This window comes from Anguilla anguilla, chromosome 2 (assembly GCF_013347855.1).
Source record: "Anguilla anguilla isolate fAngAng1 chromosome 2, fAngAng1.pri, whole genome shotgun sequence".
NCBI classification, from domain to species: Eukaryota; Metazoa; Chordata; class Actinopteri; order Anguilliformes; family Anguillidae; genus Anguilla; species Anguilla anguilla.
This window is the reverse complement of record NC_049202.1, coordinates 73,671,451-73,695,264: the sequence shown is the minus strand read 5'-3', so window position 1 is coordinate 73,695,264 and position 23,814 is coordinate 73,671,451. Positions and strand designations below refer to the sequence as shown.

Genomic DNA, 23,814 nt, shown 5'->3' with positions numbered 1-23,814 from the left:
AGATACAGAAAACCAAAAAGACAAGCCGACAGGGCTTGTTCAATATAGAATAAACCTCGGGAATTGCTTTTCCTCGGTGGTGTCAGCTGAAGTTCGCCAAGGGGATAAACAGTGATGTGGCGTTGGCTTGTTTTCTGTTGGACCTTTAAGTAACATTAGCTAACCAGCTAAGCTTTGCCAGACAACCGTTTTTTTTTCACCGGAATGTCCCGTTTTCAAATTATTTGTACAGGTCGGGTTTGTGGCCTTGACCGGACAATGTAATGTCGGTCGGAGTAATTGATGGGATAAATTTACTGTTAGTGTGTAATGAATTCGCGTGTCAGGTCGAAAACGGAGGAGACTTATTTGATTGCAAAGACGGGCTTTAAAAAAATCCTGCATAATGTGCCTTTTAGTGGGCTTACCCCACAAACCCCTTTGGAGGAATTCAATTAAGTTTAGGATTAGGATTATGATTAAAATATTGTTGTATGGCATTCAGCTTCACAGAGTAAAATACCGATCACTGGTGCCATCAGGAGCCGGTTCAGGACTTGGAAACGAGGTGTGCGGACTCTTCAGCGAATCAACGACCAAGTGCTGAAAAGCGCCAAAAACCAGCAGACTGGGCTGGAATCGGACACCTCATGTATAATTAATGCAATTTAAAAAATATCTATAGGGTGAGATAATGTAAAAATGTACTAAAATCTAAACCTAAAAAGGGATAATTTCACCTTCCTCTGGGTGTGAGGTCACACACTTAACTGCTCAGGAGATGGGCAAGCGACGCAAAGCCTGAGACAAAACCACTCCCGAAAATTTCCCTACATGACGACCCGATGAAAGACCAAAGAGCTCCGCCCACCTGCCAGGCTTCATCGTTTCCTCAGAACCCCAAACTGAGCTCCACCACGGACCCTATCTAAAGAGATTAATTCAGTGATATACAACACCTACAGACCTCTTCACAAGGCTCGTCAGGGAAAGGGGGGGTGCTCAGTTTTTGGTCGGATCGATTTTTGACCTGCGCGACAGCTACCCGCTGAATTCTGGGTAGACCCCAGGAATTAGCAATCGGGAAAAGCCGCTGGTTTTTTTAATGCCCGAGACAGAGGTCATGTTGGTTGATTGTGTCTGAGTGTGAGTACGTCACCTCGGCAAGCAGGCAGGAGTGTTTTGGTGTGATGCTCAGGTGATGTCACCTAATGAAGGGATGTGAGTGTGGAGTTGGGGGGGGGGGGGGGGGGGGGGGGGGGGGGGGAAGTTGTTCTTCAGGCCTCCAGGCCATAACTCTGAACTCACGTCTGCAAACACAGGTGACCTGGGATGGGTATGGTCGGAATGGGGGGGGGTCGTGGGGTGGGGGGAGTGTAGAATCCACAACCATATGAAACTGGAGAGACATTGTGGACGTGTGTTGTCAGTGGACGGGGCGGGGGTGGGGGGTCACGGATTGGACGGGGCTCCAGCCTGGGAGTCCGTCCTGTGATTGGTCGATGGGGGACAGGAAAGGGGCGGGGGGGGGGGGGGGGGGGGGTCCTCATTGGCGTTTGCTCTCCAGGAGGCCCCTCCAGTCGTGGTGCCAGGACAGCAGGCTCCGGTGGCCGGCGCTTGGGAGCAGGTGCTTGTTGTGGCAGGCCAGGAAGAGCACGTGCTCCCAGCTCGGCTTGGGCTCGACCCCTGCAACGGGAGCGGGAAACACGATTCAGTCCCAAACGCGTCTGATTCCGGGACTCGCTACGATCGCATTTACTTTGTCCGAACTCGTCTCCTCACTCCTCGCCTGACCCGGGACAAGATCGAGGTCCGCCATCTTTAAGGTCATTCCAAACTCGTTAAATGTTCCTTGAAGGCGCGAGAAGGCTCCTGGAGGAGGCTTCAGCGAGGACACGCAAGTGCGGCCTTTTTCTTCGGGAACGTACGACAAATAAACGACCGACTTGTGAATCCACCTCCCCCCCAGCTGCCGTATCTGCAATTGACGTGGCTTCAAACTGGCGCTTGACCGAGCAAGGATGGTCCATTTCGCCCGATACACGTTTACTCGATTCCTCCGTCCTCGTGTCCTTTCCCTTGGTGCGTTCCACTCGCTTGTCGTTTACCTCCTTGCTTCCTTTCTTTGTCTCCTCACTCCCAGCTCCTGCCTAGTATGGAAGGCCTCACACGCTCCTAACAGGAGCATTTGACAGGTTGGAATGTCCTTAAAGATGACGGACCTCGATCAACACCCGGGGCAGTCAGTGAATATAATTTCACCGATGAAGCAGAAAATAAAACCTTTGAGATCTCCTAGCCTTGTCTTAACTGAAAAAAGCTGAGTGTGGATCTTGCCTGAATGCCATTCACAAAATTCCTCAGATAAGAACACATCTGTTTTAACTCAGAGGGCTGAAACAAGAGCACAGCCTGTTTCTGTTTACTTCTGGGAATTTTTGCCACGGGTTAAGTACTTCTTAACAGTCTGCTTCAGAAGTGCTGATTGGCTGTTCATCTCCATTTAGTTTGTACACGCTTGTGGTGATGCATTGGTTAGAATCTGGGTGTATACTGTAAGACTGCCATAAAAATCCACTTCAGTGAAGAGAAATGTTTTTTTTAAATTATTTTAACAAGAACACAGATGCATTCTCACATGTATACACACACACACAAACACACACACACACACACTCACCAAGGATGTCTGGTTTGTCATCTATCAGTATGTCACCAGACACCACAGTCTTGTCTCTGGTGAGAATGATCTGCTCCAGGAACTCATGGCCAAAGTGCTTCTCTATCCAGGCGTACTGGATGAAGAAAAGAACAGATAGTGCTACAGTCCCCCTCTGCCCAACACAATCCCACAATCCCCTCTGTCCAACATGATCCCACAATCCCCCTCTGCCCAACACAATCCCACAATCCCCCTCTGCCCAACACGATCCCACAATCCCCCTCTGCCCAACACAATCCCACAATCCCCCACTGCCCAACACAATCCCACAATCCCCCTTTGCCCCACACACTCCCACAATCCCCCTCTGCCCCACACAGTCTCCCTCTGCCCAACACGATCCCACAATCCCCCTCTGCCCCACACACTCCCACAATCCCCCTCTGCCCAACACAATCCCACAATCCCCCTCTGCCCCACACGATCCCACAGTCTCCCTCTGCCCAACACAATCCCACAATCCCCCTCTGCCCAACACAATCCCACAATCCCCTCTGTCCAACATGATCCCACAATCCCCCTCTGCCCAACATGATCTCACAATCCCCTTCTGCCAAACACAATCAGCACAACAGTGGAAGCAAACTTAACACAGCAACACAGACAGAACTCACCTTCTCATACGGACAGTGGCTGTAATGTTTTATTGGACTGGTGCAAATAAAGACGTCCGTACTGGAAGAAAAATAATAAAGTTGAGGTTTTCCACTTTAGACAATACAACCGCAATATTCACAAATACATTTCAAATACCTTTGAGTACGATCAAGACTTCATTCAAAACTAAGTCCTAACTGACAGGGATATCTGTGGTATTTGTGTGTCTATATCTGACCTCACTTTAATTCCTGTCTATTAATGACAGTTTGCAGAAAAGGTTTTTTTTTTTTTTATCAGTAAAGGAGTAGCTCAATGAATCGGTGCTTTTCCAAGCAATCAACTGACGTCTGTGGTAGCACGCAGTGCCAGAACCTAACCTCTAGATAAGAATCACATAAGCCAAAGTTAGCCAGTAAAACTACAACTTCTTCCCCCCGTTCAGTTAAGTTTAACAGTGCGCTCGCAGGCTTCGGTATGACTAGAAACAGACCACAACGCAAAAGTAAGCGGCGTTGCGGCTTGGAGTTTGGGCAATATGTCTAGACGAGCATCCCTTAAAGAAGAGAATAAAACTTACTTTTCCATTTTAGACATCTCCTTGACGGCCTCCACACCTCCCGGTATGGGGTCCAGCTCTAAAAAGAAGTTCTTTGACTCCCAAATGCTGATGGCCTTCGCCTACACATCCAATACAATGAGACTATTAGGTCACGTGACCAACGCTGGTCACTCGTGCAATAACACATCAGAGTGAAATTTATTATCCAGCACGTGTCAATCAGTTTGTGATACTGTTATTTTTTATATTAAAATATGGTAGCTGCTGGTGTACTCTATTTTGTGCCCTTTACAATGGCTCACACACAGATAAAATGTCATTACAGATGTCATTACTAACAAATGGTATTGGATGTAAGAAGAAAACATAGCAGAATAACTTTTAAAAATTCTATTAAGAACTAAGGCAGCTAAATTCTCTGACATAATCCTTAAGTGACTCATTTGAATGTTTACCAAAATTTATTTAATGATCACCCAATATGGATATAAATACCTTAAAGGACTAATTTGAATGTTTGCCTAAATTAATTGCTACACTGCTCACCCGATATGGATGTAAATACCTTCAAATTAAAGCTGACAGTCTGCACTTAAATTTGACATTCATCGTTTAATTTGAAATCCAGTGTGCTGGGGAGCAGGTGTCATGATATTAAAAATACAACTTTTTTAAACATCAATAATTCTGTGTGAGCCCCTGAATCAATTCAAGTTATCCAAGCAAATTGAATAATGGGAGCATTTGGTGCCATTTTGTAACAAAGTCGATCCATTGACATATGCACAAAATTCTACAACCCTTTCACCCTGTGTCGGGCTAAAAGTGTTATAACTCCGTAATAGCAGGTCCTATTCATAAACCAAAGTGCTCAGCGTTTCCGACAGTCTGTTGTATGATATGTTATGCATCGCATAAAAGCACATAAATTAGCTATATAAATTCAGCCCCTAACACCCTGATATAATAGTACGATTACCATTCTGACAGTAAATAACGCAGGTGTCGCTATAGAATACATAAAGTAATAAATATAATTAACAACTCAGAACAACTTTCAGAACAAATACCACGGTTCCTTTATAATATACAGTTCGGAAATACAGTAATAACCCCGCCCACACTTGACTGCGTAAGCTAGACACGGATCTGATATGAAATTCCCACAAATATTACCGGAATCTGACAACAACCAAATGTTCTAGCCAGCTATCCGATGCATGGTTCTGGGAGATAATTTACATACAGACAAACAAGTCTGGCACTTTACACTAACTGGGTTTTTAGGAGAACTGGCTTCCCTCACCCACAAATACTGTGCCATGCAATGTAACGTGTGCTTGGGCTTGCTGAACCTTAAACTCACAAAAACGGAGAATGAAAATGAAGCGAGATGCCAAATTAGTTTTTAACATAAATTAATCAGATAACTAATGGAAAGAATCATTTTGCATTTAATACATTGTTCAGTTTACCTTGCTTTCTTGCCATGGGCGTACTGCAGGGCAATTAGGTTTTGGCACCTATAGCTGACTACCTGGGCTCGCTGATGAGTCATAAGGAATCATACAGTGGTTTTTAATCGTAATAGCTGACAGTCCGGCACAGCCTACTTACGCAGAGATCACTACGTAGCTGTCCGTACTGAGTCGAGACCCAGAATCCTCTTCTGTCCTCCAGGTTAATGTATGGTTCGTTGGGGTACTTGGCTCGGTATTTTTTCAAGAATCCTCCTTCAAAATCGGCAAGCACTCCGTCCATGTCCACCAGAACGCGCAGCCGTTTACTTGTACTGTCATTCATTTTCGCTAGTACGTCGGCGGTAGGTAGATGAGCAAAACATCTAACGTTAGCAGAAATCGAGGGACTTTCTAGCTTTAGAAAACCTAGGACACGGGGCAATAAAGTCATTATTCCTGCCAGGTTTGTACGTAGTGGGTGTGTCTTCAATTAACAGTAACCTTCCCGGATGCTATAGATAACAATGTTCAAAAGTCCGCCTGAAGTTGTAGCTACGTTGTTGCTCCTAAGAGTGCGTTTTCAATGTATCACACGATTGGGTTTCAAGTACTATTTTCATTTTAAGCAATAATCCGTGTGCATCGAATGTTCAGAGATGCATCGAAAGACGCACACATCGCTAAATTGGTGTTGCATTCGTGCCCAATGCTGCATTTCAGGAGCATTCTGTGCATGTCACGCTTTCTCTTCGAACGTATGCATTTTTTTTTTTACCTTATTTTTGTGTCTGGAACTAATCTTTGTTTTGCATTTGACTGCACACAAGACCAGCAGCTAGCTAGTTACTAGCCACAATGTCCAATCTTCCGTGTCAACGCCCGCTATTTTTGGGCTTGTTTGTGACACTGTGCAAATTTGGGGAAGCACAGAGCGGTCTCTAACGTCACGCCCGACCTCTCTTTCAGTCAGTTGTATTCGAAATCAGATTCTGTCTATCTGCTTTATCTTCAACTTTTGCCCTTTGCACACACGGCTGGCGGCTCCTGTAACCCGGTAGTATCTCAGCAGCGATTCCTGTCTGCATACGAGGAGCATACTCCCTTAAAGGAATAGACACACATATATAGGCCTAGGGTTTGCAGTCGTTGGATTACAGATCTGGATTGGAACTGGCATACAATTTGCTTTCGCTTAAAAAAATCATTAAATCACAAATAAAAAGACATGCTCGAGTCGAGATATTACTGCTAAAAAAATAGTTTTGGGGTTCGTTTCAGTAGCTCGTTTGCTCAGGTAATTATATGGCTAGCACTGTAGCTCTGTATCTGAATAAGATACTTCACTCTAAAATCACACTACAAGTAATCCCCCATGTTTACAAGTCACTGGGTGTCCTGTCACTCATGGGATCACCTCTCAACCGAACATTCTTATGCTGATGTCACAATCACTGCCGGTACTTGAAAGCAATGGAGGTCTACAACACTGACTTAACAAAAAAAAAAAACGTACTCTTTAAAGGGTTCATTCCCAGTTGGAAGTAAAAAAAAGAACTCAAACGGTGGTGAGAAAAAACTCCCTGATTGGAAGAGATGTTGGGAGGAACCCGGCTATAGAGGGAGACCCTGTCCTGTCCCGGCCAGCCTGGCGTAATAGTTAAGATTGAAAGAACGGAAACAGAACCGGAATGAGATATATTCAGTTCTGCAGTGTGCTGACTACGCAGTTCAGCTGGTGCACTTCAGAGTGTTAAGATATGACACGCAGTATCTGTTGTAGTAAACGTGTGTTTACATCTGACATGTTAGGCTTCCACAAGACACTCATTTTTCAGAGCAGTTTATTATAGCATCCATTTACTGGACAGCCATCTTACATGTATTGACGATAATATGGACTCATGCAATTCGGGTTTAGTATCTTGCTCGAGACTACGATGCCCCAATTGAGAACTGAATCTGCTGAATCTACAAGCCCAGGGTTACAAACCCAGTGCCCTGTCCATTACACTACACTGCCCTCCATGAGGGTGGGTGTTGTAGCACCATATGGGCCTACAAATACGGTTTGGGGAGTAAAAGAAAAAACACTTTAAAACTATTTTTAAAAGAAAATAATGCTTGTGTCTCAAACTCCAGTCCCAGAGGGCTTTCGATCAGCAGTCAACATGGGTCTTGGGAATTATGTGTGCGGTCTCTTCGAGTAACCAATCACTGACGGAAATTTGAGTTTTGAGATCCATGCCCTAGGTGAAGCATTGCCTTGTGGGATATGTGCAGCATGCACCATACACACACACACACACACCAAGGTTGCCCCCACCAGTGGCTTTAATGCTGTCATGTCTGAAGAATGTAACTGTCTTCTGCGACAGCATCACCCACATTTAGTCCTCAATTCATAGGTCTGTCAAGCAGCTGGGTTTGTTACTGTAGAACAAGTTTTGATCAGGCTACACGTGCTCACATGAAAACGCAAATTCTTACAAGAAGTCTTACACTTGGTACTACACATACATAAAACGCATTTCTTCTTCAAGAAGGGTGCGTCCTCTTTAACAACTCCGTTTGTGCGCGTTGAACATTACTATTTTCCGAGCAGGTCCGCGCTGGTTCGGCGCATGCAGCTCGGCAAGAACAACGGCCGAAATCTCGTCTCGGAAGACAGTATCGCGATACTTCTCGTCAGTGGCGGCTCACTGGCCCACTCCACTCACCACGGGCTTGTTCCTGACAGATTTGAATGAACGCAGAGTAAGGTAGCGCAGTAACCACCCCACAGGAGAGAATGGCTTCAGCCTTGGAGCAGTTCGTGAACAATGTGCGGCAGCTCTCGGCTCAAGGTACGGACGCAATGCGTCTTCATTCCTAAAAACACATGTAATATTTATCTGACCAGAAGCCCGGTGCTTGCTTACCGGCCAAGTAGTTGCGGAACTGAGCCTGCTTTATATTGACTAGTAGCCTGTGGGTAGCTAGCTGGCTGATTTGACCTGTTGGCTGTGGCGTGACTTAAAGTGAGAGGACGACGTAGGGGTTTGATGCAGTCTTATACACTGCCACTGAACCAATCTCTAACTAATGCACTTTTATGTTTTCCTCCTGAAAATATTTGTGGGGGAACGTTGGCAGTTAGTTCCACCCGAAGGCTTGTGTAATTGGCTGGAGTTTACCAGAAGAATGTCTAATTGGTTCCCTGACATGTCAATAAACGACTCGTTTGTACTTTAGCGAATGCGTGCAGGCCCTGTTAGTATTGCTATCAGCACATTTCACTATAGCATAGGCTGGCTTTAGTTCGCTAGGCAAGGGGCATGTTATACTTTGGCAGATGAGCTAGCATTTAACTAATTTTCCGTTACACCGATCTGCTTCCCAGATAGCATGAGAAGTCCAGTTTGCTAGATGTCTAGCGCGGATGCCATCCAACCGTTAGCCGCGGCAGAATGATGAGCGCTAGCAGTCAAGCTATTATTTAGCTAACTTAACTTGCTAGCGGCATGTGAAACATCAAGTGTTGTTGGTCGTAGTCGTACATAACGTGAACAATTCAGTGTTGATCGCTGTGCGCTCGTTTCATTCAAGTAAATTGCATTGTCTTAGTAACAGTTATTTACCCATCTTGCTAACTAAATTTGACATTGTTGAAAAAAATTTGACACAATTTTCCCCCAACTTTGTGAAAATATCAAATGGTCCCCCCAGTATTGCCATGCTGTATTGGGTGGTACTGTTGTCCCACGCCCCCAAAGTACATCTCTACGTCCTTGATTAGGACCCCACGTTGTTTCATGTTGTCGTCAATACCCAGGTCAGATGACTCCTCTGTGCGAGTTGATCAACAAGAGCGGAGAGCTGCTCGCCAAGAACCTGTCTCACCTGGACACAGTATTAGGAGCGCTGGACATCCAGGAGCACTCGCTCGGAGTGCTAGCCGTACTGTGAGTACCGCCGCCGGTGAACTTAGCACCTCTTCACCGTTCGTTATTTCGAAAAGCCCGCAGCAGTTTTTCCTAGTTGGCCTTTAGATGTCAGAAGTGTTTTGTGATTAAGCTTGGAGTTTATCTTTGTGCAGCGGTGGCAACAATCTTGTAAATATGAAAGACGTCTAAGTTTGTCTTGATTCTGACTAGGAGGCCCGCTTTTAGCTAAAATGATGATGGCCGCAAGGGCATCCCCAGTCTTTGGCAATAAATAAATGTGCAATATCATGTTTCAAAATCGTCTTCATGGCCTACCACTGGAGTTCTCTCTGATTAGAAAAGCAGCTGTGTACTTAATCTGGGGTTCTTGACATTTGCTTTCTTATTTGCATATTTAATGTAAAAGAGATCCATCTATCTAGGGACGGGCATTTGAAATTAGCAGTAGCTACAAAGGCTGTGATGCCTTATGCTGGATTATTGTTTTGCAGTTCTCTGTGTAGACAGTCGTGATCTATGGAATAAACATTTAAAAAATAAATTAATTAAATAAATACTTATGTTTGTGTCTTCTGCCATTTCTGGTCCCTTTCAGATTTGTGAAGTTTTCCATGCCAAGCATCCCCGACTTTGAAACGTTATTCTCCCAAGTTCAGCTCTTCATCAGCACATCCAATGGAGAACAAATCCGATACGCAACAGACACGTGTGAGTGTGTGTGTACGTGTGTGTGTGCGCGTGTATGTGCGCATGGTTGTATGTGCATGTGTGTGAGTGAGTGTGCACGTCTGCGTGTGTGTTTGTCTGTGTGAGTGCGTGTGTGCGTGAGTGTGTATGATTGTGAATGTGTGTGTACGTGTGTGTATGCGAGTGGGTGTGTGTGTGAGGAGCAGCAGGCTTCCCGGAGAGAGGCTCTCCACTCATGTCCCAACCCTAACCCTAATGACGCCTCTTTTCCGTTTCCTTTGCAGTCGCTGGGCTTTGCCACCAGCTGACCAACGCTCTGGTTGAACGAAAACAGGCAAGTCCTCCTCTGCTTTCATTCTTTTCTTTTGTATTTTTTTGATCTTCTGGGGTCCCCATGCCCTGGTCCCGGAGAGCCGCAGGGTCAGCTGAGGTCCCCATGCCCTGGTCCTGGAGAGCCGCAGGGTCTGCTGGGGTCCCCAGCCCTGGACCCGGAGAGCCGCAGGGTCTGCTGGGGTCCCCAACCCTGGCCCTGCAAAGCCACAGGGTCTGCTGGGGTCCCCAGCCCTGGTCCTGGAGAGCCACAGGGTCTGCTGGGGTCTCCGGCCCTGGTCCTGGAGAGCCTCAGGGTCTGCTGGGGTCTCCGGTCCTGGTCCTGCTTTAATTAGTCATTAAAGTGCTGTAACATAAAAACCCAGCACATCCGGTGGCTCTCCAGCACCAGGGTGGCAGAGTCCTGTTCTACATCCAGAGAAGGCTTAGTGTACATGTCTCTCCTGTGCTGCTTTGTGCATTCTCACAACGGCCTGCCTGACCTGTCAAAGTGCTGAGCAAACATGCACTTAAAGAACAGCTTTGCTCTGGCTGCCCGATGTGGCCTTGTGGCTGGATTGCCCAGTAGATCGTTTTAGAGACAGATTTATTGTTTCAGATGCATGTCCGTGCATGTGTGAATGTAGTAAGTGAAGTAGGGAAGGCCAAAAAAAAGGCCTTATGAATATTTTTTGCGGCCAAACACCTCACTGATCCACCTGCGTTTTATTTGTGATTGCGGTTGTGACTCTTGATTTCTTCTTGACTTGCAGCCGTTGAGGGGCATCGGCATTATCAAACAGGCAATAGACAAAATACAGATGAACTCCAACCAGCTCACCTCAGTGCACGCAGACCTGTGTCAGGTGAGGGAGCGTCGTGTGAAAAGCTCGCAGGTGCCAGGCTCTTCTGAGAGGGCCTGATTTTTCGCCTGCGGATAATTGCAGGTTGTCAGAGCGCTGGGATCCTGTGGAGACCTGGAAGGGGTTTGATTTTCTGTGGGTTTTAGCCAGTCTTTCTTTGGAATTGTTTCCAATAACATCAGATTCTATTTTTTCCCCCTTGGAAGATGAATGTTGAGTGTTGGTATCCCTTGGCTTATTTCGTTTTTTTAAATGCAGGTTTAATTGTGCAAAATATGCATTTCAGTTTGTGCTGGATGTTTTTTTTTTTGTTTTTTGTTTTTTCAGTTAAACTCAAACGCTTTTCTGATTTATGCCCAGGATGTGATTTATGCCCAGAACAGCCTTTGAGTACCACAGTGATCTCCCAAGCTTGACTGCCAGTGTTGAACATTAAATAAGAATCCATAACCAGGAGGCTGCAGGTTCAAATCCCAGCTGAGGGACAACGTTCGCCTAATCTTTTTTTTTTTCCCACCGCTCTTGAACGTTCCGTTTCGACGTCTTCCCTCCTCGTCTCCAGCTGTGCTTGTTGGCGAAGTGCTTCAAACCCGCCCTTCCGTTCCTGGAGCTGGACATGACCGACATCTGCAAGGAGAACGGCTCCTACGACGCCAAGCACTTCCTGTGCTACTACTACTACGGCGGCATGATCTACACGGGCCTCAAGGACTTCGAAAGGGCGCTGTATTTCTACGAGCAGGTAGCAGGAATCCCACGCTCAAGCTCTGTACACAACAAGTCTGAATAGACTGGATTCTCTGTTCTAGTTCAGCGTTCTGATGTGTTTGGCTCAATCACACTGGAGTCTTTTATTTACCGCTCTGTCGTACCACGTTCAGCAGCGTTGTCAGTCACGCGTGGGCCCTGTGTGTTATGTATCTCCCAGTAACTTAACAGTCTTGCACTTCAAAAATGCCATAAAACCAGTGAGTACACGGGGTGTGGCTGGTGACCTGGGGCCGGGGTCCCCGAGCTGGATTTAGGAGGCCCCTGGGGGCCCATTAAGGAGTCACTGAATGATCCTCGGCAAAATAGAAGTATGTTGTTTCAAATTCAAAAAAACGTATTTGGTATGCACATCCTTCGCAACATTATGAGTGAATGTATTGCCTATTTTTATTATTATTATATATTTTTTTATCTAAACAGTGTTTATTACTCTGTAAGATGTTGTGATTGACGTGCTTTAATGCACTGGAGCGTTAAACAGTCGCTGCGTTGCAGTCTGAGGAGAATACTGGGCAAATTTTACAGAGACAAGCGCTGGAGATCAGACCCCATCCATGCATTCAGTTTTCATTTATTTGGATTTTTTTGTTTTTGGTATTTTTAAATAACTGCGTTTAATTTTATTTTATTTTGTGTGATAAATCCTCTCTCCCTCGGTCTCCTCAGGCGATAACCACTCCCGCGATGGCCGTCAGTCACATCATGCTGGAGGCCTACAAGAAGTACATCCTGGTGTCCCTCATCCTCCACGGGAAAGTGCAGCCGCTGCCTAAGTACACCTCGCAGATCGTGGGCAGGTTCATCAAGGTGAGGAGAACTCACAGGTTAATGAGCAGGTTCATCAAGGTGAGGAGAACTCACAGGTTAATGAGCAGGTTCATCAAGGTGAGGAGAACTCACAGGTTCATGAGTAGGTTCATCCAGGTGAGAAGAACTCACAGGTCCATGAGCAGGTTCATCCAGGTGAGGAGAACTCACAGGTTAATGAGCAGGTTCACCCAGGTGAGGAGAACTCACAGGTTAATGAGCAGGTTCATCAAGGTGAGGAGAACTCACAGGTTAATGAGCAGGTTCATCAAGGTGAGGAGAACTCTCAGGTCCATGAGCAGGTTCATCAAGGTGAGGAGAACTCACAGGTTAATGAGCAGGTTCATCCAGGTGAGAAGAACTCACAGGTTAATGAGCAGGTTCATCAAGGTGAGGAGAACTCACAGGTTAATGAGCGGGTTCATCAAGGTGAGGAGAACTCACAGGTTAATGAGCAGGTTCATCAAGGTGAGGAGAACTCACAGGTTAATGAGCAGGTTCATCAAGGTGAGGAGAACTCACAGGTTAATGAGCAGGTTCATCAAGGTGAGGAGAACTCACAGGTTAATGAGCAGGTTCATCAAGGTGAGGAGAACTCACAGGTTCATGAGCAGGTTCATCAAGGTGAGGAGAACTCACAGGTTCATGAGCAGGTTCATCCAGGTGAGGAGAACTCACAGGTTAATGAGCAGGTTCATCAAGGTGAGGAGAACTCACAGGTTAATGAGCAGGTTCTTCCAGGTGAGGAGAACTCACAGGTTCATAAGCAGGTTTATCCAAGTGAGGAGAACTCACAGGTTAATGAGCAGGTTCGTCAAGGTGAGGAGAACTCACAGGTCCATGAGCAGGTTCATCAAGGTGAGGAGAACTCACAGGTTAATGAGCAGGTTCATCAAGGTGAGGAGAACTCACAGGTCCATGAGCAGGTTCATCAAGGTGAGGAGAACTCACAGGTTCATGAGCAGGTTTATCCAGGTGAGGAGAACTCACAGGTCCATGAGCAGGTTTATCCAGGTGAGGAGAACTCACAGATCCTGAGCAGGTTCATCAAGGGGAACATGTCTGATTAATTGTGGAAAAATCTCATCCCTTGGTTTAGAGCCGCACCAGTCCGGTACAGCAGACACTCGATCCTAAATCCCCCCTTGGGACCCCTCAGAGGGGCTCTGTGTGTTGGATGGTGTGAAAGCTGAATGGCCTCTTTCCCTGTTAACAGTTGAAATCTCCTAGCAACATGAAGACAGTCCCATTGGGGGGGGGAGGGGGAGGAGGGTTTGTTGCATTACATCACATCACATTCATTTTGCTTATTCAGAGTGACTCACAATGCAGGAGAAAGTATGTGTGTTCTGAGGAACATGAGAAACAGTGCCAGACCAGCTAACAGCATTCCCACACTACTGATGGTGTTAGCACACGCTTACTCACTCACATGAACTCACAGACACGCATACATACGTAAATACACATATGCGCACTATGACAGATATACACATATGCGCACACTGTACACAACCCATCATCTTATATGTACCTTGGGAGGAATTTGGCCAGTGACAGTAATAATGTTGATAATGTATGCCATTATTTTCTTTCTCTTCCTCCATCCTTTAAAAAAAAAATAATAAATTTGATAACAAAAAGGATTTATACATTTTACTGGTGCATTTAAATGTTATTTGATGCTTCAGCCTGATCTGAGTGTTTTTGCATTTGCGTTCTTCACAGGCACAACAGTGCAAATAAATGAGTTTTGTAGACATTGTAACAGGCTGTGCTCTCCCCCCGCCCCCCCCCCCCCCCCACCGCAGCCTCTTAGCAACGCGTACCACGAGCTGGCGCAGGTGTACGCCAGCAACAACCCCACGGAGCTGCGCGGCCTGGTGGGCAAACACGGCGAGGCCTTCATGCGAGACAGCAACACGGGCCTGGTCAAGCAGTGCCTGGCCTCCCTGTACAAGAAGAACATCCAGCGGCTAACCAAGGTGAGCCACCAGGGGGCGATGTAGGTAACCTGTCTGAGGGGCTAACCAAGGTGAGCACGCTGTGACCTCCCTCCACCAGGGGGCCATGTAGGTAGCCTGTCTGAGCGGCTAATCAAGGTGAGCGCAGTGCGGCCTCCCACCACCAGGGGGCGATGTAGGTAACCAGTCTGAGATGCTAACCAAGGTTAGCGTGCTGTGACCTCCCTCCACCAGGGGGCGATGTAGGTAACCTGTCTGAGGGGCTAGCCAAGGTGAGTGATCTGTAGCCTCCTTCCACCAGGGGGCGATGCTGTTAACTTGTCTGAGAGGCTAAGCTAGCTGAGCGGAACTGCAATCTCCTTCCCTCCCTCCTCATTTTAGGAATGACCCTGTACAAAGCAGCATATTCAAAATACTTTAATTTCGTAACTGCAGATATTCAGCTTCAGGGCACATTGAAAGTGACGGGTTTGCATTGTCTTTTAATTGAAATTGTGAGATTATTTTTGGAGGGTGGGTGCCATGTTTCAGAGGTGCAGTTTAGCGTTGATCCACGGGCACGCGTGTGAGGGTGCTGAGGTGTGACTGAGTCACAGGTGCGGGGTAATCTGATTATAATTGGCTGAAGGTCTCCTGATCTGTGGCTGAGTGGTCCGAGATCACAGCTGGGCCCTGCTGGTGTTACAGCGATACGGGTCGTCACAAGGATGTGAGGAGGGCAGGACGGAGCGCTGGAGTGGATCGTCTGGTTGGCCTGTTCAGTCTTTACTCTGGTGGGCCCTGCGTTTGGGATGTGGGCGCAGGTGGGGTTCCAGACCCCGCCCCCTCGGGCTGACCTGGGGTCACAGGTCCTCGGAACTCCCACCCCACCCCACCCCTCCCGACCCCGCCTCAGCCTCTCCTCCTCTTTCCCCCGCCCCCGGTCTGATCCATTCTGCAGACGTTCCTCACGCTGTCCTTACAAGACATGGCAAGCCGAGTGCAGCTCAGCGGCCCTCAGGAGGCAGAGAAATACGTCCTGCACATGGTAAGAGCAGACACACACACACACACACTCACACACGTACACACACCCACACACACATACACAGACGTATATAAACACAGTCACAGACTTATACACACACACACAGACATATATAAACACAGTCACAGACTTATACACACACACACACGCGTACAGACACTCACACACACATACACATACATACATACACATTTGCAGCATTATTCCTGCTACACTGTAGAGGAAATCTGTAGTATATCACAGAAAGCCTCTCGTTTTTATACACAGCCAGACATATTGATGTTTTTTCTTTGGAAAGAATATTAATTGAATTGTTCGGAAATTGATGTTATTACCTTATTTTTGTGTTCACACTGTCTGATATTTCCAGTCACTGAAAAGGTAGTAGAGGATTTGAGGCTTTTTTTGTTTTTGTTTCCTTGTTTTGAATCCCACTGATCCTGTTTTCGTCCGCAGATCGAAAACGGCGAAATCTACGCCAGCATCAACCAGAAAGACGGTATGGTGTGTTTCCACGACAACCCAGAAAAGTACAACAACCCAGCAATGCTCCACAAAATTGACCAGGAGGTGAGGGACTGGCGTACAGGGAATCCCCCCCATTGGCTGTGAACGCCATCTGTCCATCTCCGCACATCTGTGGTATCTGTGCATCTGCAGGGTGTTAGTGCAGCAGTACAACGGTTGGGAAACTGGGCTCGCTACTCAAAAGTTGCGGGTTCGATTCCCAGCTAGGGTGTACTTCTGCAATACCCTTGAGCAAAGGCGGTTCACCTGAATTGCTTCAACGTATATATCCAGCTGAATAGATCGTACGCACAGAAAGTGAGCTGTGCAGGTTGCTTTGGATAAAAGTATGTACTAAATGGCAAAGTGTAATTAATGTCTGTCTGCCAGGCCTAGCTTGCCAAATCCCTGCTCACACACGTTTCATTCTGGGCTGCGTTGACAAGCCACTCCCCCCCCCCCCCCCCATTCCCCACTGACTGTTAAGAGAGAGAAAAATAATTAGTTGAGGAAGGCAGTGTCAACAGAACCAACTGTGTGTTCCTCCGCAGATGCTGAAGTGTATAGAGCTGGATGAGAAGCTAAAGTCCATGGATCAGGAGATCATGGTGAACCCCCAGTTTGTACAGAAGGTAAGGGGCTGCCACGTTTGCTTGGGGTCGGGCAGGGTTTTGGGAATAAAAGCGTCTTTTTTAAAATTTTAGGTTCGCTGCTGTTACTACGGCACAGTTACTGTCGAGCCTTGAGCACCGGTGTTCAGTTAGTTTTATTTATGGGGGAAATGTCCACGTCCTTTGTGGCCTCGCGTTTCAGGATTGAGAAGCGTGTGGAAAATCAGCGGAAAACAAGGAAATAATAATCACACCTACTGGACGCCTTCATTTTGAAAGAAGCTGCGTTGCAGACCCACAGTAGACGTGTGTTCATTTTTTAATAAACAAGCAAATAATATGCACAAAGGAAAGAATGCAAACACAAATAATCACTCACACACACTCACACACACACACACTCTCTCTCACACACTCACACAATCACACACTCACACACACACACGCACACACTCACACACACACACACACACACACACACACACACTCTCTCTCTCACACACACACACACACACACACACACACACTCACACACTCACCATGCATTTTGTAGGGCAATCATGCAGTGCATAAAACATCACCAGTTTCTTTTTTTTACTACCCTTTCTGACAAGATTTCGCATTGGTTTGGAGAGTCACTATGTTCATAATTAGACCATTCATAATCATTCTGTTCCTGGTGAAAAAGGAATAATTTAAATCAAAGAAAATTTCCACACATTGTGTGAGCTCTGGAGCTCCGAAGCTCACACTGCAGTTTAGCGCAGCTGACAGCATCTTTTTAGAGGAGCCGGGACATTTTTAGGCAATCAGGAGCGGCTCTTTAGCGAGTGCAGCCCACAGCTGATACCCTGTCCCCCAGCACTGGAGCAGCAACCCTGACTGCGTTTACATAGTGCAGTGAGTATTGTAATGATGAGTAGTGTAATGAGTATTGCAATTGTGAATAGTGTAATAATGAGTATTGCAATGATGAGTAGTGTAATGAGTATTGGAATGATGAGTAGTGTAATGATGAGTAGTGTAATGAGTAGTGTATTGAGTATTGCAATTGTGAATAGTGTAATAATGAGTATTGTGATGAGTAGTGTAATGAGTATTGTAGTGATGAGTATTGTAGTGAGTATTGTAATGATGAGTAGTTTATTGAGTATTGTAATGAGTATTGTAGTGATGAGTATTGTGATGAGTATTGTAATGATGAGTAGTGTAACGACAATTGCAATTATGAGTAGTGTAATGAGTTATGTAATTATGGAGTATCCCTAGTTTTCTGAAGGAAAAACTGTCTTCACTGTTAAATGTTTTTTTCTTCTCTTTTCTCATTTGTTTACACAAAGTAGGATAACTGTATTTTTGTCTTTTCCCCACGTTTTGCGATTCAGAGTATGGGATCGCAAGAGGACGATGTTGGAAGCAAAACGTCAAGTTACTCCTGAAGACTTTTGGAGACCGGGAAGGGATGGGGTGCTGTTTTGAGTCGGGTTAATTTTGGAAGACGTTTTTTAAGCAAAGTTTAATCGGTGGAGCCTGGACATTGTTCATGAAAAAATATAACTGTGTGAAATAATACTGCTTTCACACAGTCATGAGGAATACTAAAGAAAAACAGTTTGTGCATTTTATTTATCAGTGTTCAAATTTAAGCACCATTGCTTCATTTAACAAAAAAAAACTAATAAAAACCGGACTTGTTTGTTCAAAAACATTTAGTGAATATGCTTAACACTTTATTATATACGGCTTTAAACTTTAATTTATCATTGCAGACTTTTTTTTTTTTTACTTTTTACAGTCCCGTAAATGTCTGACCGTTGAGCCCTTTGTTCAATTCAAGATAAACCTCTTCAGGTAAAATTACGTGGGGGGTAGAGGGGCTGGAAAAGATTCTAAGGGCTCTAACTGACCGGGTTCCTCAAAAAATATCAAAATGAGACCATTTGGGGGTGGTGGGGTCAAAGCAGATATTTTCATTTTTAACCTCTAGAGGTCTCCCTTGTCATGCTAATGGTTTCTTTTGTTCATCGGTGGCAAAAAGTAAAGTATATTTTGTCCTTTTGTTTGGAATTTTTGTTTAAAGCACAAAACCTTCTGAAAGATTCTGTCTCCGTTCGTACGGTCGACAGTTACCTTCATTCGTACAGCCTCCGAGACTGTATCGTCTTATAGCCTTGTCAGCCTGCGTTTTCAACTTCTGCGTGCTGTAAATTGTTTATTACGCGTTACCATTTTGAAACAGAATTTTGGAAATCTGAGGCCAATTTTAGAAACCATAACAAGGTACAAAAGTTAGTGATTGCGCTGTGCTGTTGTTAAAAGTTGACGGGATAGATTTTTCTTTTTTTTCCCCATCAATTGCTGTTACATAAGAGAGACAATGCCTACGTGAGTGTTTTTGTTCATTCACAAAATGTTTCCTTCCTTTGAGTGATGTTATAGCTTAGATTCGCGTGTAATGCCGTTGCTTTGGAAAAAGCATTGACAGAAGGCTCTTTCGATTGAGCACGGGAGGTCTGTCGGCGGCTAACCACGGCGAGACGAGTCGGAAGTGACGTATCGCGGTGCAGAACTCAAAGGCTCACCGAGACAAGTTTATGCCTCGCGTGGGTGCATCGCACCAGGACAGCACGTACAACAGCTCGGCTATCGGGAGTAAAGCTAACTTTGAACCTCCTTTCTTTTGTCCACGTCTAACGTAAAAGTGGAATCAACCTTTCCACATTTCGCTTATTGAAACGATCCAAACTTGTACTTCAGAAGATGTGGTGTTGGTTGCTGCTGCTGGATATTTTTTTCTCTCTTTTTATAACTGACGTTACCACCAGGATGCAGGAGACCTTGGCTCACGTTGCCCGTGCGACCAATTGGAGCTTCCTCACAAGCGGAAACGCCTTTTGATTTTTGAGCAGCGTCTCCTAGCGCCAATCACAACTGTTGTTACGCAGCACGGGGAGGACCTCCGATGAGAAACGACACTGTGGCAGCCAGTCCAGGCGGCCGCGTCTCTGCATTGGCCAATCGGAAAAGGCGTGGGGTGGGCCTTGCAGGGCTCGCGGTGTTCCGTTGAATTCCATTGCCGACCATTAAAAGAATCGGGAGTAGAGGACTACTTCTGAACTGGACGTGCCAGAGAGCTACTAGACAAACAGGAATAGGCGCAAAGGCAGACATTCTTCATAATAAACAAGAACACGACAAACGAATTACCTTGGTGTGTCCCCCCTTCCCCATTCGCACCCGGGATTTTGGCGTGGGTGTCTCTTTAGCTAAGTCACTTATATCGGACCAATTTCTGGATAATCTCGCGCCTCGGACACGTTTCATCGTTTTAAAAAAAAACAATAAACTGAATGTCGTTTCTGTCATGAGTCCTGCCGGGTGTTCCCATGTGAACGGGTTTAAGGTGGATAACTGGAAGCAGAACCTACGAGTGATATATCAGTGCTTTGTGTGGACCGGGACTGCCGAAACCAGGAAACGCAAGGTAAAAAAAAAAAAAAAAAAAAACACGAAACGCCAAACCTCAAGTTGTGCTAAGAGGCGCTATGCGCACGCTGCTCGGCACGGTCGCCTTTCGCAGAAGCTCACACGATCAAAGCTGGTTAGGTAACCAGCTAACGTTACACGCACACATTTGGCGTTTGGGTTCGCCGTGTCCACGGTCTCGCTTATTGGGCTATCTATGGAACGCCTAATTCCGCGGCATAGGTGTTTGGGCGAAAACGGTAGCTAGTCAGCCTGCTTGCTAGCTAGGACTATTAGCACGGCGTGTCTCGCTATAACCGATAGACGAGGTGACAGGAACGATAAGGATCAGCACGCACACATCATTTTGCTTTTGACAAAAGTGACAGAGTCCCGAAGATGTGCAGATGCATGCACTGAACTGCTCGTGTGTGAGTGTGTGCGCGCGTGTGTACACGCAGTGAATGTGGTCTTCGAAAAATGGCAGAGCTTTGCTTGGGGAAATCAAGCGCCTGGAATGGAGAAAAGAAACGCAAATAAATGGAAAAACGACGTAGCCTGCTAGCCGTACATAACCCCATTCTGAACGGATGGGTAGGTGTCTTGGTTGCTTGCTAGAAGTGGCCACGCATCGTTGTGAAGCCAGCAAATCTTATCTGACACTAGCATTACAGCCTCACCGAAATTCTGTTTCGCCAACGTAGATACCAACCTCACGATAATTTGCATGCACCCAAGCCCAGATAACGCTTTGCCTGAAAACGACTCAAACTGTGTTGTATTTCTCCTACACGACCATTTCCCCGTTAAAAAATTGTACATGTTCGACGAAGGTATGAGACAGACCCTTTGGTTTCACTTTCATTGTTTACCAATCACCCACCCGCTCAAGAGCTACATTTGTGTTCGTGTATGAGGGGAGTGGACCGTCAATCTTGTCACAGCTCAGTAGCACTTCGGTGTGGTATTGTACAAGAGACATATAACCTGTCCTTTAGAGTCCAGTCGCGAATGCGAGCGAACACTAGCAGGCCCCGACTGTGGCTAGCTTTGTACGCCATCCGTGTTCATAATCCACCCCCGCGTTACGGCGCAACGCATTTAGCTTGCTACAGGCCCGTCGGTTCAGTCCCCACCGCGATGCAGCAAAACAAACGTTTCTTTGAAGCGTTAACGTGCTTTTCGAAACATTCGAACGACTTGAGCCGCGCGTGTGTCAGTCACACCTATGGCGCGCGCTGGCGATACGTTCGTCCATGTCGAAACCACTTGCATGCGGTACCTGACACGCATTATCTGGATCCTACAGGGGAGGTGGTTCGACACATTTAATCGCAAGGTATACATCTAGAATGTAATGGTTATTAAATAAAATCAAATTATACGCTGTTAGTTACATGCCTGACATGTAGCTCTCACTAAGCAGTCTTCTGCACCTTCCATTTCCTGTGCGTGTGTGTTTGTGTGTACTATTTCCCTTTGCAAAGTTGTATTCACTGTAGGCTCCCTGTTTTTAATGTTGTAATATTAATTTAAAACTCCCCCTGTGTCTGGCCCATTTGGCCCGGGCACTGTATCAGTGGGCCCCCAGTTAGCCAGCCCATTGTAGATGGAGCAGTCCTTTCGAGGCGATGCCGGGATGGACGCCCTTGTTAAGTTGCACTGCGCCGAGACGGTACATTTGAGCTCATGCTGAATTGCCAGCTCTGTCCCCACATGAACTTCCAGCCAATTTGTTTTTTTTTCTTGTTGATGTATTGGGGTCCTTTTTGTATTACAAATGGCAACTGGCTGCAAAAACTCCCCCCTACCCCCCACCCCTCTTCCCTAAGGTCACACCCTGTCACCCTCGCCTTTCTTGCGGTTTGTTTGCTCTGTCTCTGACCGGGAAATGCCGCAGACCCGCCTGGCGGAGGGTGGTCACGGATTTAAGGGCAGCGTACCTGGGTCAGAACAGCGTGATTTGTGTGAGGCAATGCGCCTCAGGTCACCAAGCCTCGCGCTGTATGTCGTCAGGGGGCGTGTCATAACAAGGGCCCGCCCACCTGGTTGGTTAGTGGTTTTTGTTTTTTTTGGGGGGGGGTGGGTCTGTAAGTAAACTAACACACTTAAACTTAATGTGTACTTTATATACATAAGCTTTATTATTTTATCGTCGGTACTAATTTGCTAAAAGTTCCAAATTCTGATGCAAGAATTCCAGCCCCCCACGGGACATAATTTGTGAATACCTGACAAGTGCCCCTGACAGGGCCGTGTTGTACTCAGAACAATTTGTCAGATTTCGGTTGAGAAGTTGATCCTGGCACAGTATTCCTCTTTAGCAACTCGGAGGCCATTTTAATGTTCCTTTTGTCGATAGCCTGCAAGGTTTGTGATAATGTGCATTACAGAGTGTACGGGGCCTTGAGTGTTGGATGTGAAGTTCTTTGCGCCTTCATGATTTTGGGGGTATCGGGCCTTAGGGGAGGGGGGGGTGGTCAGTAAACTTATTGGAGTCTTGTCATAGGTATATTTGGAAACCAGAATGGAAATCATACAGAACAGATGAAATATGATAGTGTTTTTTTTTTTCTCAGAGCATTATCTGTACTCTACTGGAACCCAAGGCCAGGACTGAGATCCCAGGTTTGATTAGCATGTCCATTCAGAACAGGGCCAAACCCTACCTCGATCCAGGACACTAAATTTAGTCCCTGTTGTTGGCTAGGTGCCAGGTGAAACCAACAGGCGCCCACAGGTGGAACTAGACATACCGTAGACCGGGGGTGTCCACACTTATCTGGAAAAAAAGCCAGTGTAGCTGCCAGCTTTTAGCTCAGTGCTGAGACCGCTGATTCCAGTTGACTGAAGACCTTGATGATGTTAATTAGTTGAATCGGGTGTGGTTTTCATGGGCTAAAACACAAAAACCCGCTCCTACACCGACCGTTTTTGGGTAAGAGTGGACCATTGGTCGAAAGCAGTCGACAGCAGGTCACCACACGCTAAGCCCAGAAAAACCAGTTATGCCACCGTAACGTTTGCTTACTCTCATCTCTACAGACGGCGCTTCCCTCTGCCTCAGGTAGCCTAACTCCTGTCTTTGTTGTTCTGGAAGCTTGGTTGAGACACAAATGTAGGGACTCTTTTCGGGAATCTCTGCAGGGCCAGGCGGTTCCTGATCGGGATGGTCCCTGTGCTGTCTGTGCCGTTGGGAAAAGCCCGTTAGAGCGTTTATTTCAGACCCAGTGAGGATCGCCCATTCGTTTGTACAGCTGTGTTTTTTTTTTGGGGAGTGTTTTTTTTTTTTTTCTTCCCTGTGTGGTTGATTTCAGCCACGCCCAGTGGCCTTACCAGGACGTCGCACTTCACTGCGGTGATCTGTCTGTCTGGATGGACAGGGCCTCGTCGGCTGGGACAGCTTTCGGCTGAAGGGTCGTCATCCTGCCGCCAGCCGTCCGTCCGTCCGTCCGTCCGTCCGTCCGTCCGTCCGTTTGTCCGTCCGTCCGTCCGTCCGTTCGTCCGTCCGTCTGTCCGTGCACACAAAGGGAATCTCCCCTCTCGCCGGTGGCAGGGTT

At 46.5% G+C, this 23,814-nt stretch overlaps 3 protein-coding genes across 4 annotated transcripts in view; 2 read left to right on the top strand and 1 right to left on the bottom strand.

Moving 5' to 3' along the window:
• Positions 1-1,442: 1,442 nt before the first annotated feature.
• LOC118219896 (5'(3')-deoxyribonucleotidase, mitochondrial-like) lies at positions 1,443-6,412 on the bottom strand. Its single transcript, XM_035403387.1, has 5 exons — positions 5,478-6,412; positions 3,879-3,979; positions 3,316-3,376; positions 2,660-2,774; positions 1,443-1,665 (listed from the first exon to the last, which is right to left on the bottom strand). Exons 1-5 carry the CDS (start codon positions 5,769-5,771, stop codon positions 1,526-1,528), a joined length of 711 nt encoding a protein of 236 aa, XP_035259278.1. The 5' UTR covers positions 5,772-6,412; the 3' UTR covers positions 1,443-1,525.
• A 1,574-nt stretch (positions 6,413-7,986) lies between these two features.
• Positions 7,987-18,497, top strand: cops3 (COP9 signalosome subunit 3). The gene is made up of 12 exons (XM_035405871.1): positions 7,987-8,163; positions 9,132-9,261; positions 9,839-9,951; positions 10,215-10,264; positions 11,013-11,105; positions 11,665-11,844; positions 12,540-12,680; positions 14,492-14,665; positions 15,585-15,671; positions 16,128-16,241; positions 16,730-16,810; positions 18,175-18,497. The coding sequence occupies exons 1-12, from the start codon at positions 8,109-8,111 to the stop codon at positions 18,226-18,228; spliced, it is 1,272 nt and encodes a 423-aa protein (XP_035261762.1). The 5' UTR covers positions 7,987-8,108; the 3' UTR covers positions 18,229-18,497.
• Positions 18,498-19,864: 1,367 nt separating this feature from the next.
• Positions 19,865-23,814, top strand: part of usp22 (ubiquitin specific peptidase 22) — a 34,239-nt gene continuing 30,289 nt past the window's right edge. For both annotated transcript variants that reach the window (XM_035405873.1, XM_035405872.1), the window contains exon 1: positions 19,865-20,273. In XM_035405873.1, coding sequence (XP_035261764.1) covers positions 20,154-20,273 — 120 coding nt within the window. In that variant the 5' untranslated portion in view covers positions 19,865-20,153. The remainder of the gene's footprint in view (positions 20,274-23,814) is intronic.

Coding starts and splice junctions, on each gene's coding strand:
- LOC118219896 (XM_035403387.1), bottom strand. CDS start 5,771: ATGACTTTATTGCCCCGTGTCCTAGGTTTTCTAAAGCTAGAAAGTCCC. Junction 3,377..3,878: donor GAGATGTCTAAAATGGAAAA/GTAAGTTTTATT, acceptor TTTTTCTTCCAG/TACGGACGTCTTTATTTGCA. Junction 1,666..2,659: donor TGACAAACCAGACATCCTTG/GTGAGTGTGTGT, acceptor CTCCCGTTGCAG/GGGTCGAGCCCAAGCCGAGC.
- cops3 (XM_035405871.1), top strand. CDS start 8,109: ATGGCTTCAGCCTTGGAGCAGTTCGTGAACAATGTGCGGCAGCTCTCG. Junction 8,164..9,131: donor GCGGCAGCTCTCGGCTCAAG/GTACGGACGCAA, acceptor GTCAATACCCAG/GTCAGATGACTCCTCTGTGC. Junction 16,811..18,174: donor ACCCCCAGTTTGTACAGAAG/GTAAGGGGCTGC, acceptor TTTGCGATTCAG/AGTATGGGATCGCAAGAGGA.